Genomic DNA, 24324 nt, shown 5'->3' with positions numbered 1-24324 from the left:
GACTTGGCTTTATTTTTTGTTTAGTGTATTTGTTTTGATTTGGGAATACAGGACTGGGGACTTTGAAGCTATAAAGTATTGGAAACTTTCAGTTTACTGAAATAACTTACACTTCTGATAGTCAGCATTTCTTCTTTTCATGCCTTGATTTCCTGCTCTACCCTCCATAGTATGGCTGTTACTGTTTGTTTGTTTGTTTGTTTTCTTATAGAATAATTAATTTCCCTGAGAGTCTTTTTAGGTTGTGATTCATTCAGTGTGAGGATTATTAATTTGATCTAGTATTGTGAATACATTATTTGTGCCCTCATTACTTACTGTGGATCAATGAGTTTTAATGCTTGTCTTTAAGAACAGTATTCCCTAATGTACAGTAGCATTAGGCGTTTTTGCTTAACCTCTTGTTAATCATTATTTTTTTCTAACTAGTGTTTGGATGTCTTTATGGAAACAATACCTCAATAGCTTAACTGTAATTTCCTAAGTTACGTCTTTACCTGCCTTGTACTTTTTGTTCTCCTAATCTTACTAATGCCTTTTCTTTAGCATTGCTTCCATTATCAGTGCTTCCAACTTCTTGTTTTTTTTATGCTTTTAAATGATTAAATATAGATATTTGGTACCTATTTTATTACTTGCATAATTACTTCAATGGTATTGAATTTTTAAACTCTTTAAATTGTGTCTTTATGTGGTCAGAAGCTGATGGCTAAGTATATATTTATAAGACCATCCTAGATAGAGAGCACCAAATCCTAACCACTGGACTACCAGGGAAAGCGCATCTTAGAAATAGAAGTAAAATATATGTAAGTGTATTTCTTAGAACATCTGATACACATGCACTTAACCACCAGCTTATAAAAATTGCAATTTAATACCCAATTTAAGACTTCAGTTCAGTTCAGTTCAGTCGCTCAGTCGTGTCCGACTCTGCGACCCCATGAATTGCAGCACACCAGGCCTCCCTGTCCATCACCAACTCCTGGAGTCTACCCAAACCCATGTCCACCGAGTCGGTGATGCCATCCAGCCATCTCATCCTCTGTCGTCCCCTTCTCCTCCTGCCCCCAATCCTTCCCAGCATCAGGGTCTTTTCCAATGAGTCAACTCTTTGCATGAGGTGGCCAAAGTATTGGAGTTTCAGCTTCAACATCAGTCCTTCCAATGAACACCCAGGACTGATCTCCTTTAGGATGGACTGGTTGGATCTTCTTGCAGTCTCCCTTCTCCAACACCACAGTTCAAAAGCATCAATTCTTTGACGCTCAGCTTTCTTCACCGTCCAACTCTCACATCCATACATGACTACTGGAAAAACCATAGCCTTGACCAGATGGACCTTTGTTGGCAAAGTAATGTCTCTGCTTTTAAATATGCTATCTAGGTTGGTCATAACCTTCCTTCCAAGGAGTAAGCGTCTTTTAATTTCATGGCTGCAATCACCATCAGCAGTGATTTTGGAGCCCAAAAATATAAAGTCTGACACTGTTTACCCATCTATTTCCCATGAAGTGATGGGACCAGATGCCATGATCTTAGTTCTCTGAATGTTGAGCTTTAAGCCAACTTTTTCACTCTCCTCTTTCACTTTCATCAAGAGGCTCTTTAGTTCTTCTTTGCTTTCTGCCATAAGGGTGGTGTCATCTCCATATCTGAGGTTATTGATATTTCTCCTGGCAATCTTGATTCCAGCTTGTGTTTCTTCCAGCCCAGTGTTTCTCTTGATGTACTCTGCATATAAGTTAAATAAGCAGGGTGACAATATACAGCCTTGATGTACTCCTTTTCCTATTTGTAACCAGTCTGTTGTTCCATGTCCAGTTCTAACTGTTGCTTCCTGACCTGCATAAGGTTTCTCAAGAGAGGTCAGATGGTCTGGTATTGTGATCCACACAGTCAAAGGCTTTGGCATAGTCAGTGAAGCAGAAATAGATGTTTTTCTGGAACTCTCTTGCTTTTTCAATGATCCATCGGATGTTGGCAGTTTGATCTATGGTTCCTCTGCCTTTTCTAAAACCAGCTTGAACATCTGGAAGTTCACGGTTCACGTATTGCTGAAGCCTGGCTTGGAGAATTTTGAGCATTACTTTACTAGCTTGTGAGATGAGTGCAATTGTGCAGTAGTTCGAACATTCTTTGGCATTGCCTTTCTTTGGGATTGGAATGAAAACTGACCTTTTCCAGTCCTGTGGCCACTGCTGAGTTTTCCAGATTTGCTGGCATATCGAGTGCAGCACTTTCACAGCATCATTTTTTAGAATTTGAAATAGCTCAACTGGAATTCCATCACCTCCACTAGCTTTGTTCGTAGTGATGCTTTCTAAGGCCCACTTGACTTCACATTCCAGGATGTCTGGCTCTAGGTGAGTGATCACACCCATCGTGATCATCTGGGTCGTGCAGATCTTTTTTGTACAGTTCTTCTGTGTATTCTTGCCACCTCTTCTTAGTATCTTCTGCTTCTGTTAGGTCCATACCATTTCTGTCCTTTATCGAGCCCATCTTTGCATGAAATGTTCCCTTGGTATCTCTAATTTTGTTGAAGAGCTCTCTAGTCTTTCCCATTTTGTTGTTTTCCTCTATTTCTTTGCATTGATCGCTGAGGAAGGCTTTCTTATCTCTCCTTGCTATTCTTTGGAACTCTGCATTCAGATGGGAATATCTTTCTTTCTCCTTTGCTTTTCGCTTCTCTTCTTTTCCCAGCTATTTGTAAGGCCTCCTCAGACAGCCATTTTGCTTTTTTGCATTTCTTTTCCATGGGGATGGTCTTGATCCCTGTCTCCTGTACAATGTCAGGAACCTCTGTCCATAGTTCATCAGGCACTGTGTCTATCAGATCTAGTCCCTAAAATCTATTTGTCACTTCCACTGTATAATCATAAAGGATTTGATTTAGGTCATACCTACATGGTCTAGTGGTTTTCCCTACTTTCTTCAATTTCAGTCTGAATTTGGCAATAAGGAGTTCATGATCTGAGCCACAGTCAGCTCCCGGTCTTGTTTTTGCTGACTGTATAGAGCGTCTCCATCTTTGACTGCAAAGAATATAATCAATCTGATTTCGGTGTTGACCATCTGGTGATGTCCACGTGTTGAGTCTTCTCTTGTGTTGTTGGAAGAGGGCGTTTGCTATGACCAGTGCGTTCTCTTGACAAAACTCTATTAGCCTTTGCCCGGCTTCATTCTGTACTCCAAGGCCAAATTTGCCTGTTACGCCAGGTGTTTCCTGACTTCCTACTTTTGCATTCCAGTCCCCTATAATGAAAAGGACCCCCCAAAAAGATTTAAGACTTACACTTGTTAAATATATATATGTATATGTAGTACTATATAGTATATGCAGTAACATATTTTACTTGCAGTTAGTACTAAAGCATTTCTAATGTTCCTACCAGAAAAGATGAATTCCTTGCTTTCTTTTGTCTCTTCATTGTAGTCTGCTTAATTTCTCTCACTGCTTGCCAGCAATTGAATTATGAGAACTAATGGATGGTGCCATTGATGAGACCATATGTTCGGTATTAAACGTTAGATCCTCTTCATGTTCCCTGTTGTTGTCCTAAAAAAAGGATGTGATTGTGTTTTTCATTCCGTAATCTCTTTTGCTTTCTTGTTAGTCTTTTCTCCTTAACTCTTGTTCTTTAGTTTTAAAATTTATTGTATACTGTTAGTGGTGCTAATTTTAGTTAAGAGTGTCCTCAAGTATTTTAAAGTTTTTTGTGGATGAAGAAAAGATTCTAAATGCCTTGTTACGTTTTTTAATGTATATTGTTTCTCTCATTAGTAAGCTGATTTTAGGAATGTTAAGCTGAAAAGAATGACTACTTTCTAACGGTGTTTCAGCTTCTGAGCAAATTGAAAGTTTTTTTTAAAAAAGGAAGTGAGATCAGTCTGTGAACAAGGCAAAGCTCTACAGAAGTTCTTCAGGCAGAAAAGAAATTTGAGGCATAATCATTATCCCTAGTTCTATATTCACTTGCATGTTTCCCAGAAACTCTTTGCTTTTTTTTGCTAGGTGTGGAGGGTGCTGCTTTCCAGAGTAGACTTCCTCATGACCGGATGACTTCTCAAGAAGCAGCTTGTTTTCCAGATATCATCAGTGGACCACAGCAGACCCAGAAGGTTTTTCTGTTCATTAGAAATCGCACAGTAAGTTTCCTTGTTAGTTTTTTTCCACCTGAATTCTAAAAGGTACATATTTTATGTAGAATATGGGGGGAAAAGTAGAGAGGAAAGAATTTTTAAGTTATCTATAATACTATTATTCAGAGATAACCACTGTTAAAAATTAGTTTTTTTCCTCTAGGTATTTTTTTAATGTATATAAGTTTTCTTACAAAATTGAGATCCTCCTTCCATGCCTTCTTTGGATTCTTTTCATTCTTCAGTAACCCCATAAACACACGATAAGAATCTTTATAAACTTTTTTTTAAAATAATCACTTTATGTCCTTCTCAGCATAAGAGAAACCCTTATTCTGTTCTGCTCATCTGGTTCATCATCCTCTTCTGGCTAAATGATTGATTTTAATATCTGTGTAATATTTTATTTGACTGATGGGTCGTACTTTTAACTGTTGGGCAGTTAAATGTCCATTTTACTTATTAAAGTGAAGCTCTGAACAGCTTTATACATTGTTGACTCTCATCTCTGATTATTTCCTTATGATAGAATTCTAGATAGAGTCTAGAAGGAAAACTACCTTCTCAAAAAGTATGAACACTTTTTAAGATTTGATACATGTTGTCAGATTACTTCCCAGAGAGCCTGACCCAGTTGATGCCCTCATTGAGTGAAAGTGTTAGTTTCAGTCGTGTCCAACTCTTTGCGACCCCGTGGACTGTAACCCACCAGGCTCTTCTGCCCATAGGATTTTTCAGGCAAGGATACTGGAGTGGGTAGCCATTGCCTTCTCCAGGGGATTTTTTTTCAACACAGGGATCTGAACTCAGGTCTCCTGCATTGAACGCAGATTCCTTATGGTCTGATTAAAATGATGATAATCTGTGCTGCTGTAGTAGGTCAAGATCATTTCATTTATCTTCCATTTCTTTGATTACTTAGACTGATAGCTTTTTCATATTTGTTAGTCATTTGCATTTCTTCTGTGAATTTTACCTTCTTTATTCATCAGAAGTTCTTTTTTTTTTCCTTTAATTTGGCTGCTCTGGGAGCTTAGTTGGCCTGTGGGATCTAGTTCCCTGACTAGGAATCAAACCCAGGTACCCTGCTTTGCGAACACAGGCTTAGCCACTGGACCACCAGGGAAGTCCCATCAGAAATTCTTTAACTGTATACTGTTCAGAACATACTTGTTATACTCTGAAAGTGAAAGGGTTAGTCACTTCAGTCGTGTCCAACTCTTCGCGACCCCACGGGCATAGCCTGCCAGGCTCCTCTGTCCATGGAATTCTCAAGGCAAGAATACTGGAGTGGGTAGCCATTCTCTTCTCTGGGGAATCTTCCTGACTCAGGGATTGAACCAGGGTCTCCTGCATGGCAGACAGATTCTTTACCTGCTGGCTGAGCCACCAGGGAGGCTCCATTTGTTATACTCCGGAGTGAAACAAAGTAGAAGAAATTCATGTTGAATTTCAGCTATTTTGGATATAGCTGAATAGATCCTCAGAGATGTCTTTTTATTCACCACCGAAATCTTTATGTTGACCATTAGATTGTACAGCTACTAGATTGTACTGCTAAATTTGGATTGTTACATGCCATTTAGCTAGAGTGATTGGTAGGTTTGTGTAATACTGAATAAAGGTTCTTTTTTGTGAAGAAAAATTGGGTGATTTTTTAAAAAAGTGAATGAAAAAGTCTTAATGTGCATTTTTGAGGCTGATTTGTCTTATAATTGAATCAGCTTCTGTGTTAGCATGTTAACATTTGTTCTAAGTAAATTTCAGACAAAATTGTCATTTTTTCTGTTTCATCTGAGGGAAGTTTTCACTTTTTACTTGAATTTCAGTGGTGAATTTATAGCAATCTCTGTTTCCTCTGATTCATTCCCTGTGACAGAAGTCCAGATTTGGGGAAGGACTAGCGCAGGTTTAGCTTTGTGGTCTCTGGCTATAAAACAGAATTTAAGTCATTCTTTCCTATAAGAACTATGTCAATTTCCTATAAGAACTGTGTCTCATGTTAAATTGCATCCTTTGCTTCCAGATTTTAAAACCACAATTTTAGAATTATTCAAGTAGAACTTGTGATGTGAGCTTTGTATTATAGGATGGAAGGAGGAAGAAGGCTTATGTTGAGGTTTGATGGGCTTGGGCCCACGGCATGATTAAGGAATTCCATTTTCCTTTTGACAGTGGCCACAGAGAAAAGCAGAGGCTCCATATGGGTTTGGTCATATCTCTTTGTAACTGAATTTATTTATACATTAACTCTTTTGAAATTTGTTTATGGAGCAGTATTTATTAACTTTTAGTTAAAATTTAAATATGATAGTATTCTGCTGGTCTTACATTTTGTAGGTATGTATTCAGTTTGAAGAGAATTCATGTTAGAGGCCATTGATTGTACCATAATATTTTTCATTCCTCATTTTACTTCTTTTCAGCAGTATTAGAAATAATTGACTCCTTTCTTAAATACACAGCTTCCTTAGCTTAACACAGTATTCTAGTTTTTCTCTTGCTTCCCTGATTGTCGTCTTCTCTGAATGATTTGTAGGGTTCTCCTTAACAGGCCAACTATGTGAACTGATGGGAGGTCCTTAAGGTCCTTTCCTCTCTCGCCTGTTCTTTCCTGCTAGGAACCCTTCTTCTACACACTTGACTTCAGTTATACCCATAAGCAAGAAGCTATAAACCTCAACTCTGAACCCCAGTTACATATCTAGATGCCAGTCTTTCAGCTCCTCTTATTGTCTTTAAACTCAACTCATGATCTCTTATTTCAGTGTCCCTCATTCAGTAAATGGTATTCATTTAGTTGTACAGGCTAATAACTGAGAAGTTACCTTTTGCATACACGTGTCTCCATGTATCTAATTGATCATTTAATTTTGTATCAACTCAGTATCTCTGGAGATATCTGATCCAGGTTTAAATCCTTGTTGCTCCCCAGCTGAATGAGTTGCTTGGCAAGTTACTTGGTAGGCCAAATATTTCCCAGCTTCTTTAATTATTCACTCATTTGCCATGGTTTTGTGTTTCATTAGTTTCTTTGTCAGGAATAAAACCCTTACTGTTTCATTGAAAGGAAAACCCGTATTTGAGGCAATCAAATAGTATATGTCCATTTGTATGTAATACAATTTTCTATCATTCAATTACAGTTGCAGTTGTGGTTGGATAATCCAAAGATTCAGCTGACATTTGAGGCTACTCTCCAACAATTAGAAGCGCCTTACAACAGTAAGTAGTGTGTTCAATAGGATTGGTCTTGAACTGGATTGTGAAAATTGATATTTTCTTCCAGAAGCTCATGGCTCCTTGATAATGAATTTGTTAATTAATTGTCATACATATATTCATTTTATTTCACACCTGTGCTATGCAAAAGTGAGCCTTTTAGCAAAACTGTTTTGTGTGTTTGTAATTGTTCTTCTGAATTTTTATTTGTGTTGACATGTGAATGAGTTCAAGAAATTGCTAATAATCTCTCCAGACCTGTGTTCCAGCTTTAATCCACAGAGTACTTTGGTGGCATTCAACTCGCTGTCTGTTTGGCTTTCTCATTTCCCACTTGCCACCAATAATCTTGTAAAGTTTTTCCCAAAGTAAATGAGCATACTACTACTATTTAAAGGGTTGGTTTGGCCTTCATTTCATCTGTATTGGGATGTCATTCTTAAAAATTCAAGATTATGTGATAGGCATTCTGGACTACCACACAGACTAACAGTTCTCAAAATCACTTTTCTAAAGGAGTCATATGACTTGAAGCTTATGGAAAAGATGAATAGAATGACTTCATGATGGAGAAATAAAGAAGAATCAGAGTTTTCCATTTAAAGTGCTAAAAAGATAAATATGTTTTTAAATTCATTTTTCTGTAGGTGATACTGTGCTTGTCCACCGAGTTCACAGTTATTTAGAACGTCATGGTCTTATCAACTTCGGCATCTATAAGAGGATAAAGCCCCTCCCAAGTAAGAACTGGCCAATGAATTTCATTGTTTTAAATTAGATTCCAGGAGGTGTTTAGCATTTTATTTTGATTTCTGAATCCATATTTAGAGCCAGAATATTCCCAAGCTTATCTTCTTATAAGTCAAATTTAAAGTAAAATCTCCTTATAAATATGAATTTCCTATAATTTCTCGTTTGATAAATACTTGGTAAAAGATACGAATTTCCAATTTAAGAAAAAACAAAAATAGTTTATTAAAAATGAAAAAAGTCAGTTATGAAAGTAGGAAGTTTGTTTTCTCTCATTGACCAAGGTCTTTAATGCAGTGCTAAAGGTTGCATTTTTATTTTTTTTAATGCTGTTTACCCCTTTAATGATGTCTGGATAATGTCTGCCAGGAATCAGAAGATATAGGGATATTCTGAGAATTAATACATCTATCTGTCTATTTGCACTTCCCTGGTGACTCAGACAGTAAAGAATCTGCCTGCAATATGAGACATCTGGGTTCGATCCCTGGGTTGGGAAGATCCCCTGGAGGAGGGCCTGGCAACCCACTCCAGTATTCTTGCCTGGAGAATCCCTATGGACAGAGGAACCTGGCGGCTACCGTCCATGGGGTTGCAAAGAGTCGGGACACGACTGAGCAACTGAGCACACACATCTATTTATAATACATTTATTTTTCTGCTTTAATAATTTTTTTCAGTTTATTTATTTGTCTGGCTGTGCCTGGTCTTAGTTGTGGCATGTGGAATCTTTAGCTGCAGCATTCGAACTCTTAGTTGTGGCATGTGGGATCTAGCTCCCTGACCAGGGATCAAACTCAGGTCCCCTGCATTGAGAGCACAGAGTTCCAGCCACTGGACCGCCAGAGAAGTCCCCTCTGCTTTAAGAATTTTTAAGGAAAGACTGCAGAAGTACAGCTTCTAGAAAATAGCTTTAAGAATCAATTGGTTGACTGCTCAAATTGTCCTAGTATAATTATGAGGTAAATATGGGAGATTATTCATAATAAGTTTACCAAGGGTCACCGACACTGAAGCATGTGACTGAAGTAATGAGAAAGTAAATTTTATTTGAAGAATTCCATTTATAAATTTTCAACATTGAGTTAAAGTATAAGTCTCAGATATTTGTTAATTCATATTCATATAGTTTTCATATTTTGAAAATAATTGAATTATTTACTTTGTGAGACATCATAACGTGTAAAGAATTTAGAAATTTTCTTGATAAAAAATGATAAAAACTCTTAAAACTAACAGTGTTTTAATTTTTGTTCATTTTTTAATTTCAGCTAAGAAGACAGGAAAGGTAATCATCATAGGCTCTGGGGTCTCAGGCTTGGCAGCAGCTCGTCAGTTACAAAGTTTTGGAATGGATGTCACACTTCTGGAAGCCAGGGTAAGAATTTTAGTTTGGATTTAGAAGCCCAACCTGATGAAAATATGGTAAGGAAATTATCTGTTGTAAATTAAGGAATCATACAAATTAAACTAAACCAAACTGATTTAAATAATACTCAAAGTATTTTGATAGTGTAATAACTACATCAAATAAAGCATTTTTGACAAGGGCTCAGTGAGTATTTAGAGTTCATAAATAATCTGTATAGCCCTTTGGTATATACTTTCAGGTCATTGTTTCTCACAGTTAGCGACTTCCAGTTTGGGGGCTTTGCTGGAGCGCCCTGTATAGAATGCAGTTCTCTTTAGTGGTGGAGTACAGTGACTGTGTTCTGTTCGATAGTAAAGGGAGAGGAGTTGCTTCTCAGGTAGCAGCCGGCTTTTACAGCCTTGGTGAACCCAAGATGCTGGCTCCTTACCATTAGTCCAGAGAGAGGAATGGAAGCTGAAGGAGGACGAGGATGATGGCACAGAGTAGAAAAAAAGAACATCCCATTAGGACATCACTATTCAAATCATTTTCATGAGTAATTTTTGAGATTTAATTGTCTTTCAGTGGCTTAAAGACCTCTGTGGGCTCCTGCCACTTAAAAAAAAAAAAAACAACAGCAACAACAAAAAACCACTTCTCACATAACCTAAACCATCTAAAATTTTATAAAAGCTTTCAAAATGTTCTGTGCAGTACAATCTAAATTTAATTTTTTAAAATATTCTTTTCAGGTAGTATGGGGAAATCAAAATAAACAATTTGTGATATAGTCTTACTCAAAATGATATTTTATTCATTAATTGGAAAGTATCTGTATGCCTATGTATCCTATGTACTGAGAATACAGTAAAGAATAATGGAGGATCATTATGATTCCTACCCATGTGTATAGGTTTTTGTTTTGTTTTGCTTTTTTTCATTTGTTGGTCTGGAGTTTACAGAGTACTCATGTAACTCATGACTGAGGTTTCACTGCAGCTCAGTAAGATTTCCCCATACTTGAAAATCTCCAGTCAGCAAAGATAACACTTGGGCCTGTTTAGAAATGAGAGGTATTGTCAGCAGTTCATGTTCAGTAGACACTGCCCTTGGGCATGAGGCTGCACTGAAGAGGCATTTCTCAGAGAAGCAGTCTATCAAGACAGTCACACCTGACTTTGACACTGGGGGACAAGAGTCAGAACATGGTGGCAGAAAAAGGGCCTTAAGTGTTGAAATTTGTGTGCGGGTATTTCCTGTGTGGGTGGCCCTTGGTCAGCCTGTACAATAAGTGGTATTAGAGACATTGGGGTTGAGAGCTAATAGTACTTATAACTGGTATGTCTTCTGGCTATTGAATTTTTTCCTACCTCATAGCACTTAATTCTGTCCCTTTTATGTGTCATTCATTATCTACCATTCCCTCAAATTTAGTTAAACTTCATTTGCTTTTTGAGCTAACATCATACTCCGTGTAAACTCTACACCTTTTTCTTTTTAAGTTATCAAAGAGGCCTGAGATTGTACTTTGCCAGGTTATTATGATTAAACTAAAATTAATTTTAGCCATTTAATTTTTAAAAAACAGGATCGTGTGGGTGGACGAGTTGCTACATTTCGCAAAGGAAACTATGTAGCTGACCTTGGAGCCATGGTAGTAACAGGTCTTGGTAAGTAGTTCTTAGTTTTGTGTTATGATTTCAGGGTCTGAGACTCACAAAATGGTTTAATCTTATAAAGTCATAGATTCAGTGTTTAAATATATTGGTTAGGATTCTGTTCTTAGACTTATGTGTACGAGCTCAGTTGCTCAGTCATGTCCAACTGTTTGTGACAACCTGGAAGGTTCTCCTGTCTATGGGATTCTCCAGGCAAGAATAGTGGCGTGGGTTGCCATTTCCTTCTCCAGGGGATCTTCCCCACCCAGGGATCAAACTTGGGTCTCTTGTGTCTCCTGCATTGGCAGGTGGATTCTTTACCACTACGCCAGCTGGGAATCCTGTTCTCAGTGTTAGTGAAAGCTAAATTGGCAAACAGTTTTCTGAAAAGATACATCAGTATGTGCATAATTTAAAATGTGTGTAGATTTTGCCCTGGCAGATCCAGTTCTAGGAAATTAACCTGAGAAAATAGACAAGTGAACCATATTGTGTTCAAAACATTTTCAGTGTCGGGTAACAGAATGTTAGAAACCACAGATTAGAAGGTTAAATTGTTATTCAGTGAGAACTGTACAGCTGCTAAAAATTTGTAGCTCCATATTAACATAAAATTATGTCCACAATTTATTGCTAAGTTGAAAAATGATTCTAAAACAGTGCATGTGTTATGATCCTTTTGTATGTAATGTCTAATTTTATGCATGTAAAGTCTAGAAGGATCTGTAATGTTAACTCATTTTTGAGAATAGGTTGAGTGACTGAGCACACACAGTGTTTTGCTCTCTTCTTTATGCTTAACTTAACATATGTGTATATATTTGTTTTACTTTGGGCATTTTTTTGGTATTAATTCACATACCCTAAGCTTTGATATTTTAAATTTTGAGTAAAAATATTTTTGCTTTGAAGTTTTTGTTCCCTTTTCATAAAGTGTGTGAATTTAATTGTTGGAGTTTTTTCTAGGAGGGAATCCCATGGCTGTGGTCAGCAAACAAGTAAATATGGAACTGGCCAAGATCAAGCAAAAATGCCCACTTTATGAAGCAAATGGACAAGCTGTAAGTTGACAGCAAACAGCATTATACAGTTTCTTTGGTTCAGCTGAAAGCAATTTTGGGGAAATATGTGGATGAATATACACACATATAAATATGCACTGAGGGTAGAAGTAATGTGGCTTTATTCAGATTCTTAACTCTGAGCTATATAGGAAGGAGGTATAATAGCTGCTTAGGTGTTTAAATACTTAATGAAAGTTAGACTAGCCAAGTGATTAATTTTTTTATTTGGCTGTGGCCACCTGTACCCTAAGAGCCCTGTAGGATCGACCACCTGGTTCTTCATTTCTCTGTGTTGTGCTTTAGCTCTGTGTGCTCTTCCTGACTCCAGTTTTGTGTTCCTAGGGTCAGCTTTTTGATGGGCTGATAGTGAATGGTAGTACTAAATTGATGCTTAGGTAGGTTCAAGTATTTGTTCATCAGAGGCATTTGTTGTTGTTTAGTCACAAAGTCACATCCAACTTTTTGCAACCCAATAGACTGTAGCCCTCCAATCCATGGGATTTCCCAGGCAGGAATACTGGAGTAGGTTGCCATTTCCTTCTCCAAGAGATCTTCCCAGCTCAAGGATTGAATACACCGAGCACCATGGAAACCCAGATAGGAGCTTCCTATAGTTAACATGGCAGTAACACGGAGGTGATGTTTAGTATGGGAGAGTGGGAGTGTTTTAACAACTGCGTGATAGGTTATATGTCAGTTCTAATTTTTAGGGGTCTGTGAAACTCAAAAGTTTGTTTTCAGCGGAAGTTTTGCCAGCTCCCCTGTTAGGAGTAAGAGAATCTCTAGTTCTCAGGATATAAACACATTATCACCTTTATATTTCAAGGAAGAGAAGGTTTGCTATGTATATGGCAGTGTAGCTACTGTTACTGAAAGTGGTAATAATCCAACTTTAGAATTTTTTGTCATACGGCCTATGGGACATCCTCACCTTTTACTGTCTACCTTTAGGAAAAGACTTTTTTATATAGGGTTCATATCAGAGGAGTACAGACTTTCAGGGAATGCTTTGGTTCTCATCCCCACCATTCTGGATCCAGATTTACTTCAGGGCTTTTCTGGGGATGAGGGAAAAGGGCAAGCAGCCTTCTAACAGAATAAAATAGAAAAAGATGAAGTAGACGTTAATTCAGCAACTCTGTAAACTTCTATTACTTGCAAAGATCTGATAAAAAAAAAAATGCAGAGATGAATAGACAGTCCCTGCCATATAAGACCCTACAGTCTGGTGGGACTTGGACACAAATAAGTATCTTTTCTCAACCTTTTATTATAGAAGTTTTCAAACATATACAAATGTAGAAAGAGTACTATAATAGACACATTTTTCCAGTCTAGTTTCATCTATCCAGTCTTGTTGAGAGTGGGGGAAATGACATGACCAGATAGATGTTTTAGGTAGATAGACAGTAATTTAGAGAATTGAATTGCAGAAGCAAGGTCTTTGAAGTCGATATTACATCCGCAAGAAGTAATGGAATCCAAGCGAAAGATTATCACTGATCTTTGAGACGCTATCTTTTTCTTTTGACTTTCCTGAATGTAAAACAGGTTCATTTAGTCTTTCTAACAGTAAAAAGTGAGGTTTTTTCCCCTAGTAGAGATATCCAGAGGAATGGTCTGCTTTTGTGGTATTAGATAAGCTGTAAAACATTTTAAAAAACATTTGTTTCCAAATAAATGCCCTTCTCCAGGGAAATCTTCCCAACCCAGGGATCAAACCCGGGTCTCCTGCATTACAGGCAGATTCTTTACCATCTGAGCCACCAGGGAAGCCCATAGTAGAGCAATATTCACTCAAATATGGCCTACAACCAGCTGCCAATTCATGAACTAACTGTTGGTTACTAGTATGGGATGAGAGAAATATCTTGTGCCAGAATGTAAATAAACTGCATCCTTTTAACCACAGTGTTAGTTCAGATGGCTTTGGTAGCAGAACTTTTCTCAGTGAAAGAAATGTTGCATTAGTTTATGTTCTGGCATAAGCTCCTTATCTCACCAGGACCAGCTCTTTGAGTAGCATTCTAGTTAACAGTTGTTAAGCTGGTGTGTGGTTTTCAGCATTTTGTTGTCATTCAACTCTGATCTTTATAGGATTTTTCTTGGTTGGTTTGTATTTGGTGATGCAGCTAAATATTAAGGAGGATTCTTTAGGCATTGTTAAATTTGGGGAAAGAATTTCTTTGAGCCTTGAGTTCTGCTTGCCCTATTAATGTTTCTGTATCTTGCTGTTCCCAGTAATCTAGCTCAGGGGAGGAGTGGATACCTATTGACTAGTAGACTGGCTTTTGGCTATAGCCAGGTTAATTTATACTCATAGTTGGATACGTTTCATGGCTTTAGAAATCTAAGGAATCTCACTCAGTTGCTTCGTTTCCTCATTTTGCAGGAGAAGAATCTAAAGCACACGCGTGTGTTTGCCTGACATCACCATAGTCAATAAATTGTAGAGCCAGGCATCTTTTCTGGTGTTTTAGCTTTTTTTTTAAACTTTAATAAAAAAGGTTTTATGGTATATGGTTGCTTTACAGTGTTGTGTCAGTCTCTGCTGTACAGCAGAGTGAATCCACCACACGTGTACATGTATCTCCTCTTTTGGATTTCCTTCCCATTTAGGTCACCACAGAGCACTGAGTAGAGTTCCCTTTGCATACAGCTGGTTCTAACAAGTTATCTACTTTATACATAGTCATGTATATATGTCAATTCCAGTCTCCCAATCCATCCCACTTCCCCTGGTGTCTAATGCCATTCTGCCTGGCTGAGAGCCCCAGGGAAGGTGGGGGCAGGAGGGGTGTGCGGTTCTGTCAGTGTGACTGCATCAGCTGAGTCTCCTTTTATTAAAAGAACTTTTTTTTTAATAGTTACTCTGAGGAGGCCCACCTAGAATGATGATACTCACTCAGCCATTGCTTTTTCTTTAGTAAACTGTTGTACAAAATGGGATGTGTTGCTCCATTCTCTCTGGATAGCGTCAGTGGAAAAGAGGGTAATGAGATGGTTCTCTTGTTAGTGCACAGAAGTTAATTGTTCCATCCTGTACAAGGGCAGCAACAAACTCAGCGAGTTATAAAGACCACTTGTGATATTGTCTTCAGGGCTTCCCTGGTGACTCAGTTGTAAAGAACCCACCTGACAATGCAGGAGATGTAAGTTCAATCTCTGAGTTGTGACGATCCCCTGGAGAAGGAAATGGGAACCCACTCTTGACTGAGAAGTCCCATGGACAGAAGGACCTGGCAGGCTACAGTCCATGGATGGGGTTGCAAAGACTTGGACATGACTTAGTGACTAAACAACAACAGTGTTGCCTTAGGAACATATTACCATATCCAGGCATTTTGCTGCTCTAGGAAAAAAATCATGTAGTAAGTCGTTTTTGTTATATTACCTTGTTATTGTTTTAATCACAGTCACAAGAATCCCTGAAAGAGCTTGCCTCTCCATTCTCTCTGGTCCTGCACTGGCAGCTAGGATGTTGAACTAATAGAAATATCTTCCAAGCCTGTAAAAACAATCAAGAGCTAATGAAGCAGCTGCCCTGCCACTGTCATCATTAATTGAGGATGGAGTTATACTCCGAATTATGCTGCAATTAGTTTTCAATGGATAAGGTTGGAAACTAGGGTAATTGATGTTTTCAGTAGCATTTTGGGAGTCACCAGTGGGAGGTCTGAAAACCTGGATTGTGGGGGAGACTGGAGAAATGGCTGAGTGTTTTCTGCATCTCCTGTACACCAACTAGTAACTCAGGGGCTTTAGATTCTAGTTTTGTTTTCAACTTTTTTTGAGTCATGAATAGGTATCTTAAGTGAGTGAGTGTGAGAGAGAGGTGTGTGTGTGTGTTGCTATTATCAAGTGAGATCCAAAGGCTCAGTAACTACTTGGAGAAACAGGTCCTGATTTTCTACTTGGGAATGGCTCAGAGGAAGAAAGATAACTCTTGAAAGGTAATGCATACCAGGCCTCTTATAAATACCATTGATTGGGTACACTCAGTACCTATCGTAACTTCCCAGGTTTCCAGTTGTGTTCCTATAGAGTGGTGTTTAGGTTATTACACTTTCGACACAAGTGTCTTGGCCTTTTCAGTTTTCATCATCCTTTTTGGGAAATATCTTTGGTATCTTTAAAGCAGTCTTTCTCTACCCTTGAAAATCATGACTGCCAGTCTCTGCTTTTAATGTAAAAATCTCATGCCCTCCTTTAATGTTTTTGAAGTTGCAAAATAGTTATTTTTCCGTCAAATATAGTTACAATACTGACTTGACTTTTCCAAACTATATTAATGTATTCATTTAACAAGAATTTACTGAGCACTTAGGTGCTAGAAATTGTTAGACTGCACTCCTTAGACATGCCATGCGTTCCGTCTCCACATGGCTTAGTCCCTGCTCTAGCAAAGTCAGTTATTTACATCTCCTAGTATCTTATGAGTTAAAAGAGGGAGGCAGCGGTCTGCGTTTGTAGAATCACTGAATTCTATCGAGTTGGCCAAACCGCTCGTTTGGTTGTTGCGCAGTGTGTCACAGGAGCCCTGAAGGCCCTTCCTGGCCAACCCAGGGCTTCGATGAGGGGCGTGCCCCTGCCTGAGTCTCCCTGAGGGCCCACAGCACTTTGCCAGAGGAACCAGCGTTTGGTTTGATTGTGATTCCAGAAGTGCATGGAGATGGGAGAGGTGGCGGTGGACTGTGACCTCTGTTGTGGCCAGATTTGGCCATTACAACTTTTTTCAGTGTGTTACTTTTTCCTGAGGATTTCTCTTGCTGAATGTCAGAACTTTTGAGTACCTGGAACCTAGGTGTACCTTAACTCCATTTTTGCGCTGCTGCTAGAGAACTTAGGCAGACTGGAAGTGTGACAGATGTGCAGTGTTTTTGAAGACCTACCAAGCCTGCGATGATAGAATGCAACCAGAGATAGAACTACGGAGAGCTGTCTTTACTTTGCAATGACTTCTTGCAGCATCAGGGACCCTGTCCAGAAAGTTGCCTGGCTTTCCCAAAATGTATTCTGCGTGGGCCAGTCACATGGTCTCCCCTACCCCTGACCATGTTCAGGGATGCTCCATATAATCTACAGGACCAAAACAGTCAGGATTAAAAATCCATTTACAGGAGTGAGACTCACCAAATTTTTCATCTTAAAGGAACCATTTATTTGGAGAGTTTAGTAGAGAAATAAGTGGTTTTAAAGAATCACAAGATGTGTTTCAATGATAGCCTTTTTGTTGATTCTTTGCTAGAAAACTGTATCAATGATTCTTTACCAAAAGAATGCATAGTTTGTTGTTTTGTGTTCTCACTGTGGTGTAACAGAGAAGTCCAGCTGCCATCAGACATGCCATGTTAACCCTGGTAATCATTTGCTGAGTTCCTTTCTCAGAATGCAACTAAGAATCTAGAATAGAATGATCAAATTAAACTAAAATTATTGAGACTTGTATTTAGAGACTGCCAATATTTCAACATCCTTTCATAATTTTTTGTGAAACTAACAGACTCCAAGGGTTCTCACCAAAAGGAAAGCAATGACCTGAAACAGTACTTAAGGAGTGCTTAAGGTAGTCAGTTGCTAAAGTTCTTTTCATTGTGTGAGTCAACTGGAACATATGTAATTAGCTTAATTTTAGAAACAGATTCAAGGTTTAAATACATCAAAAACACATTTTTGTTTTCTCCCAGTCAGTATTGATTTCCTGATGGACAAGTATTTTATTGACTGTTTTCCAAATAATTTCTTTAATTTCAAAGTGGAATTTTTTAATTAATGGGAAGAAAATCCATGTATCAAAGGTATCCCTGGTCTCACTGCCAACATTCCTATAACTGCTTAACTAGCAGGTCATGGATGGGACCTTACTGTCGACTGGAACCCTAAGTTAGAGGGGCGCACTAGGGATGTAGTCATGTCATTCTGGTGTCAAATCAGATGTGGCGGTGATCTTTTGGTTTAGTGTGTGTTTGTTTGATTCTCTGTTGTTCTTGTTACTGTTCTGTGTTTTTCTTTTTCTCTTTTATTGAATTTTGCTTTATTCTCTGCTTTCTGACACCATCTCCCTTGACCTCCCTACCCTCCACCACCACCAAAAGTGCCTTTCTTTTGCCCATTTCTATGCCTTGACTTTCCCGTTTTAGTCTCTGTACAGTCTGTTCCTTATTTTTCTGGTGGTTGCAGCTTCTGAGCTAACAATGCTTCTGTCATGCTGTGTGTTTAAAGCCTTAATTTTACAGCTGTCTTACAAAACTAAACTTGACGTGGCTGTTGGGCTGTTATTTACAGTTTATTTCTCTCTCTGCTGCACTGGTTAAAAGGACACTGTCAAGGTATTTTTTTTCATAATTTTTCAAGTCATTTTCCTCACTGTTTACAATAACCCATTAAAAGCTTGAAACTTAAATCTTTCGCTTCCAAAGATCCTCTCCATCATACATTCACACTGGTTTGTTGTTGTAGAGTTGCGCCTATATGTTGGACTGGTGCCATTTGAGTTTTTGTCATTGAAAGCGCATGTAAAAAGTCAAGTTTTTTGTGGTGGCGTGGGTGGGCTAAAGGGGAAAGTGTAATGAATCAAGTGGGCTGCTCAGCAAACAGAGGGAAGAATAAAAGGTCAAATTTGGTCCCTCTAACCTTGACAGTGTCCCTTTAAATATTTCTCTACCACACACCCTGGACCCCAGTTACTGAGCCTGGAAGTGCTGCGTACTTTTTCAGTATGAACTTCCCTGTGTGACTGTCACTCTAGCTGCAGAGATTAAAGCTTGTCTAAAGCAAGCCATCAGAGAAGGCAGTGGCACCCCACTCCAGTACTCTTGCCTGGAAAATCCCATGGACAGAGAAGCCTGGTAGGCTACAGTCCATGGGGTCGCTAAGAGTCGGACACGACTGAGCGACTTCACTTTCACTTTTCCCTTTCATGCACTGGAGAAGGAAATGGCAACCCACTCCAGTATTCTTGCCTGGAGAATCCCAGGGACGGCAGAGCCTGGTGGGCTGCCGTCTATGGGGTCGCACAGAGTCGGACACGACTGAAGCGACTTAGCAGTAGCAAAGCAAGCCATACAGTTGGCACTGGAAGAGCTTTAATCAGTATCGTTTGCACACATGGATTGGCACATTCTGCCCTATTGTAGTGACATATGTGATCTGGCCCCTCTTGCTGCTATAGCATCCTCTTGCTAGGCATTTTAGAAGTCGTGTATAGAAATATCACCGTTTGTACTCCAGCAGTCCTTCACATTGCATCTGTGATCAGTTAAGATTTCATAAATATGGAGGTTTCATATTGCAAATGTAATTGTTTCCTTTTTAAAGGAGCACCAGATTTAGAGTTTTTAGAATCATCTTTTGTATCATTATTGAGGGAATTAACACCAAGCAAAATTTCAGCTTTGCTTTGAGCTTCTCTGTATATGACCTGTATATGACCTTCACTGTATCATATCAATGAGGAAAAGTAACTGATGGGAAAGTAAATGAAATTCTTGACAAGAAGATCACTTCCATCAGCTCTGATAGCTGTGAAAACAGAACAAGTAGGAATGTCACCAAGAGCTCCTCTCTTTGGCTGTGGGATTGAATGGGTAGGTCAGCTGTGTTTGATCCACCAAGTCCCAGGCATCACCCTGATACATAAATGGTACCAAGCTCCAGAGCCTGATTCACAGCCTTGTTTCTCAACATAAACCAGAAGATTCTCCCAGGTATCTATTTCTTAGGCTCAGGGGGATTCTCTAATTCATAAAGATTTCCTTATGTTTTCCATGTGCGGTCTTTTAGAACTTGATGCTTTAAAATGTTATTTTGATTGAGTCAGTTATAGTCTTTCATATTTACAGTTTGAAAGGAGAATTGCTGCCCCTTTCCCTTTGTTTTGGTGCAGATTATACTTCTCGCCATATTCTTTTTGCCATACCATGGCTCATCTGATAGAGTTACTTGTGCGACTCATCATTGAGTGGGCAGAGGCTAGTGCTTTGAAATCATCTGTTTAATTGTGAAGGGCAAAAATGAAGGTGTTTCAAATGAGAAGCAAGAGTTTTACTGTGATGATCTGGTCCATAATAGTTACCTCTAATTGTAAAAGATTATTCTTCCTCACCTTAGTGATTATTAGAACTTTCATGTTTTGTTTCTTATTACCAATTTTAGGTTGATTATAAAGTGAAATTCCAAATTTTGAAACCCATTTCCCATGCCTAACTTATTATGGCAAGAGATGCTTTCCTTAGACATACTTTTTTTTTCTCGCTGTCCCCATGAATTCAGAGTGGAACTGCAGATACAGTTTACTTTGGGGCTGAATTGAGCAGTAGCAGAGGGATTTGTGTCAGCTAACTGATGGCGTCACTAGGCGGGGGCACAGCAGGGATTTAGGAGCATGGTTGTGCAGTTTAATGATCTGCCTTGCAATCTGTTCTCTTCCCCCACAGTAGTGAGCCAGACTTGGTACCTCAGTCACTCATAGTCTTAAGAGCTTTGGACATTCAACCTTGAACTTAATTGGTGCCATAAAACACTAGTACTCTAAGAATTAAGATGCTATTGTGTTCTTATTAGTAGCCATGAATTTCACTACTCCTACCTAAAATTGTTATCTTAGAGGGGGAGCAGATACCTTGTTCTTATTTTTTTCATCCTGCCCTTATTTTACAAGATGCTTGGGTGTGTTGACAGTCTTTGTTCTCCAGGACTTTTCCAGTGTGTTGTCTGCATGTCAGCCCAGCTTATCTCAGTGCATGTCAGCTCCAGGGCACCTTGTGCTCCATATGACTTCACTCACCACCAGTGTGAATCCTGTGGCTATTCATAGAGGTGGAGTTCCAGCTCTGAGGGCAAAATCATGAGAATAGGGAATATCTGGGCTGAAACATTTCATATCTCATTTAATGGAATTGACCACTTCATAGAAAAGATAGTTTGAATCATTGTCCTCAAAGGTTTCTCCTTTGAGATACATATTTTGACCTTTTAAACTGTAGAGCATTTGTGTTTTCATGGATGGTTATGTTTAGTCTTGTAAGGACCAACTCTGCCATACTTCGAATTTTCAGGTTCCTAAAGAGAAAGATGAAATGGTAGAGCAAGAGTTTAACCGGTTGCTAGAAGCTACGTCTTACCTTAGTCATCAACTGGACTTCAACGTCCTCAATAATAAGCCTGTATCCCTTGGCCAGGCATTGGAAGTTGTCATTCAGTAAGTACTTTGTTACTGCTTGTTGTATTGTGGATTTCGTTTATCGATTGCTGGGTAATGTTTTAAGTTTCCATCAAGTCTTATTTGAGCTAGTTTTCACTTATTTTCATGTGATAGTTAAATCTAAAAATAAAGCTTTTTAAAATAAGTCCATACATGATCCTTAAGGCTCTCTCAGTTGTAGCATTCATGTCTTGTATGGTATTGAATTGATTGTATTTAACATAACCTAGAAAATAATTTGCCACCAGCCAACTTTTTTATTCCAAAGTGGTAGAAATTTTAGTGGGCCTTGATACCATCAAATGTTTTGGATGGGCACCTGTCTTACACAGCGCAGCTAGCTGTATGACCAAAGCACATATATTGTCTCCTCAGGTTACAAGAAAAGCATGTCAAAGATGAGCAGATCGAACACTGGAAGAAGATAGTGAAAACTCAGGAGGAACTGAAGGAACTTCTTAATAAGGTAAAATTCTGTATTTTTATCTGTCAGTCTTTCAGTATGGCGTTACTGATAATTGTTGCTGGGGGAAATAGGTCTTTCCTGTGACAGGTTGCCTTTGACTGTTGCAAAGCTGGTTTAGTACCCTCTGCTGGAGTCTAGGATGAAAGGGAGATCAGCTGTGCTGGGGTCAAGTTCCCACTGATGAAGGCAACATGTCAGTAGACAGGATCATAATTCGTTGGCCTAAGGATTTCACTTGAGGTACCAATATGAGGATATGCCTCAGTGGTACGAATAAGGGGGCCCTTGTTTATTTCACCTTCCAGAGCCCCAGCTCCAGACTGGGAAACCGTTTGTTTCTCCCCATCCTGCCAGCTGCAAACTTGGGGGCTTTATAATTGCAGAATCTGAGTGGATCTTTTGACTGGGCTCTTGGCTTCACTCTTTGACGGAGCCTCATTTTGTCATCTTGTCAAATGAAGAGGTCTCTGGCACAGCTTCTTCATGAACTGCGGTGTGGAGGAGGCGAGAAGGGGGCAGAGAACGAATGGCCAGGGCTGCTGTGGACCTCCTAGTTTCAAGCTTTAACCTTCCCCTCAGAAACCTGGAAAAACTGACATTGGGAATGGTTCCTTAAGGTTCTTGATGTGATGATTTGACCTTGTACATATTTAAAAAACAAATCATGATAATTTGTTTCCCAAAACAGTGTTTTATTGGTGACAGTTTCTTTTGCCTGGTAGTTAAATTTTTAATTAATTTTAATTTGGGGGACATTATTTTTATTAATGGGACACTCGTAGTTCTCCCATTTGTTTTGGAAGACAGAGTCAATCCTGCTTATCTGATAGTGATGTGACACCTCTGTGTTGAGCCATATAGGATTTTTTCCTGTTTTAAAATATCATCATTTGGAAGAGGTACTTAATTCCACAGAAGTTGCAGTGTAACCCTGTTTTGGTATAATAGCAGTTTAGGAGAGGAGCCAAAGTACATGCTTTGGTGATGAATTATGTCACTGTCTGCAATGGTAAATTTATATTTTTCTGTCTTAGATGGTAAATTTAAAAGAGAAAATTAAAGAACTCCATCAGCAATACAAAGAAGCATCTGAAGTCAAACCACCCAGAGATATCACTGCTGAGTTCTTAGTGAAAAGCAAACACAGGGATCTAACTGCCCTGTGCAAGGTATGATATACATACATGCCTCACTGATTTTACTTGGAATCCTAAGTGATAGTATAGATCTGAGAGATTTTGGCCATTAACCAGTCATAGGTGCCTAGAGTAGTAAGAAGGGGGTTTGGTACACGGAGCTCTGGGGACTTAATGGGTTAGTTTTGTCTGCTTTTTCTGCAGAATTCCTACCTTGTTTTCACAGTATCGTCCTTTAGCTTACCTACATCTCAGTTTAGCTCTCTGTGATAGTTTATCCGTGACAGTTTAGAGTAATGTTAATGAAGGTGGACTTAAGAGTTATTGGAGTCAGACTGTCTGGTTGAAATCTCTTAACTCAGTATCTCCCAGCCATGTGACCTTAGACTCCTTAGCCACCTCATCTGTGATGTGGTGTTAAGAACTACCTCACTTGTAGAGGGATCTGAAGTGCTTATTCGTACTAGGGGCACAGTAAATGCATGAGAAGTGACGGTCACTGTTCTTTTTATCCTCACTGTGTGGCGCACTAGTGTGTTTCTTCATCCTCTGCCCCCTGTTACTTTGCAACTTGTCTCCAGACACAACTATCCCTGCACCCTGACCCAGCCTTTAGCAAAGGCACACTTGTAATTGACTTGAACAGGGATGTGGTGCAGGCCTAACCCTCTGTGGTGTAAATAACTAGGTGCATCTCTGACTCATCCCGACCAACCTGGTTCTCTTAATTCCATCAGGAATATGATGAATTAGCTGAAACACAAGGAAAACTAGAAGAAAAACTTCAGGAGTTGGAAGCCAATCCCCCAAGGTAAGGGAAAAACAAATGCTCCAACAGATAGCTGTTACTCTTCTTTCTGTTAAATTTAGAAGGAAGATTACAAAGGCCCTGGCCTTGTATGTATGTTCAGTGAAAGCATTGTAGGTTGTTTCATGAATGGAAAGTGTCTGTGCACGTAGGACTACTTGTCAGGTTCCTGAACACTCTGTTCTTATGTGTTAATATATACGGGTATCCTAGATACTTAAATCAAGGTATCTTTTTAAAATGATAGCTTTTTCCCATAAGATTTGATATGAATGATAATTGTCTTTGAGTGGGATAGAAGGTGGTGTTGCTTTAAATTTCACAATTCTGGGGATCAGAAAAGTGTCACCCTTAATTTCTGTTGGATATTTGACAATGTACCCTTACACGGTGACAGGTGCTTCATCTGGGATCTGGCGTCCACATACATCTGCTCTTTGCTCTAGTCAGGGATGCCACCTGTCTTGCTTTTTAAAAAAATGCTTTATTCACAATATAAAACAAACAAAAAATTGATACAA

At 38.9% G+C, this 24324-nt stretch overlaps 1 protein-coding gene across 4 annotated transcripts in view; it reads left to right on the top strand.

Moving 5' to 3' along the window:
- KDM1A (lysine demethylase 1A) overlaps nt 1–24324 on the top strand; it is a 65557-nt gene that overhangs the window by 30338 nt on the left and 10895 nt on the right. For 3 of the 4 annotated variants that reach the window (XR_014078248.1, XM_081574542.1, XM_081574539.1), the window contains 10 exons: nt 4019–4152; nt 7293–7371; nt 8016–8108; nt 9390–9496; nt 11058–11139; nt 12094–12188; nt 21248–21390; nt 21769–21859; nt 22894–23028; nt 23733–23806. Coding sequence is in view for 3 of the 4 variants with exons in the window: in XM_081574542.1 (XP_081430668.1) it covers nt 4019–4152; nt 7293–7371; nt 8016–8108; nt 9390–9496; nt 11058–11139; nt 12094–12188; nt 21248–21390; nt 21769–21859; nt 22894–23028; nt 23733–23806 (1033 nt within the window). In the remaining variant the exon portion in view is untranslated. Of the gene's footprint in view, nt 1–4018; nt 4153–7292; nt 7372–8015; nt 8109–9389; nt 9497–11057; nt 11140–12093; nt 12189–18508; nt 18521–21247; nt 21391–21768; nt 21860–22893; nt 23029–23732; nt 23807–24324 lie in introns of all 4 variants that reach the window. The other variant, XM_081574541.1, reaches the window with a different exon arrangement.

The sequence above is a fragment of the Giraffa tippelskirchi genome, chromosome 3, assembly GCF_054371585.1.
Source record: "Giraffa tippelskirchi isolate mGirTip1 chromosome 3, T2T-mGirTip1v1.2.pri, whole genome shotgun sequence".
In the NCBI taxonomy this organism is placed as follows: Eukaryota; Metazoa; Chordata; class Mammalia; order Artiodactyla; family Giraffidae; genus Giraffa; species Giraffa tippelskirchi.
The sequence above is the reverse complement of the archived record's forward strand: the minus strand, read 5'-3'. Positions and strand labels throughout refer to the sequence as shown.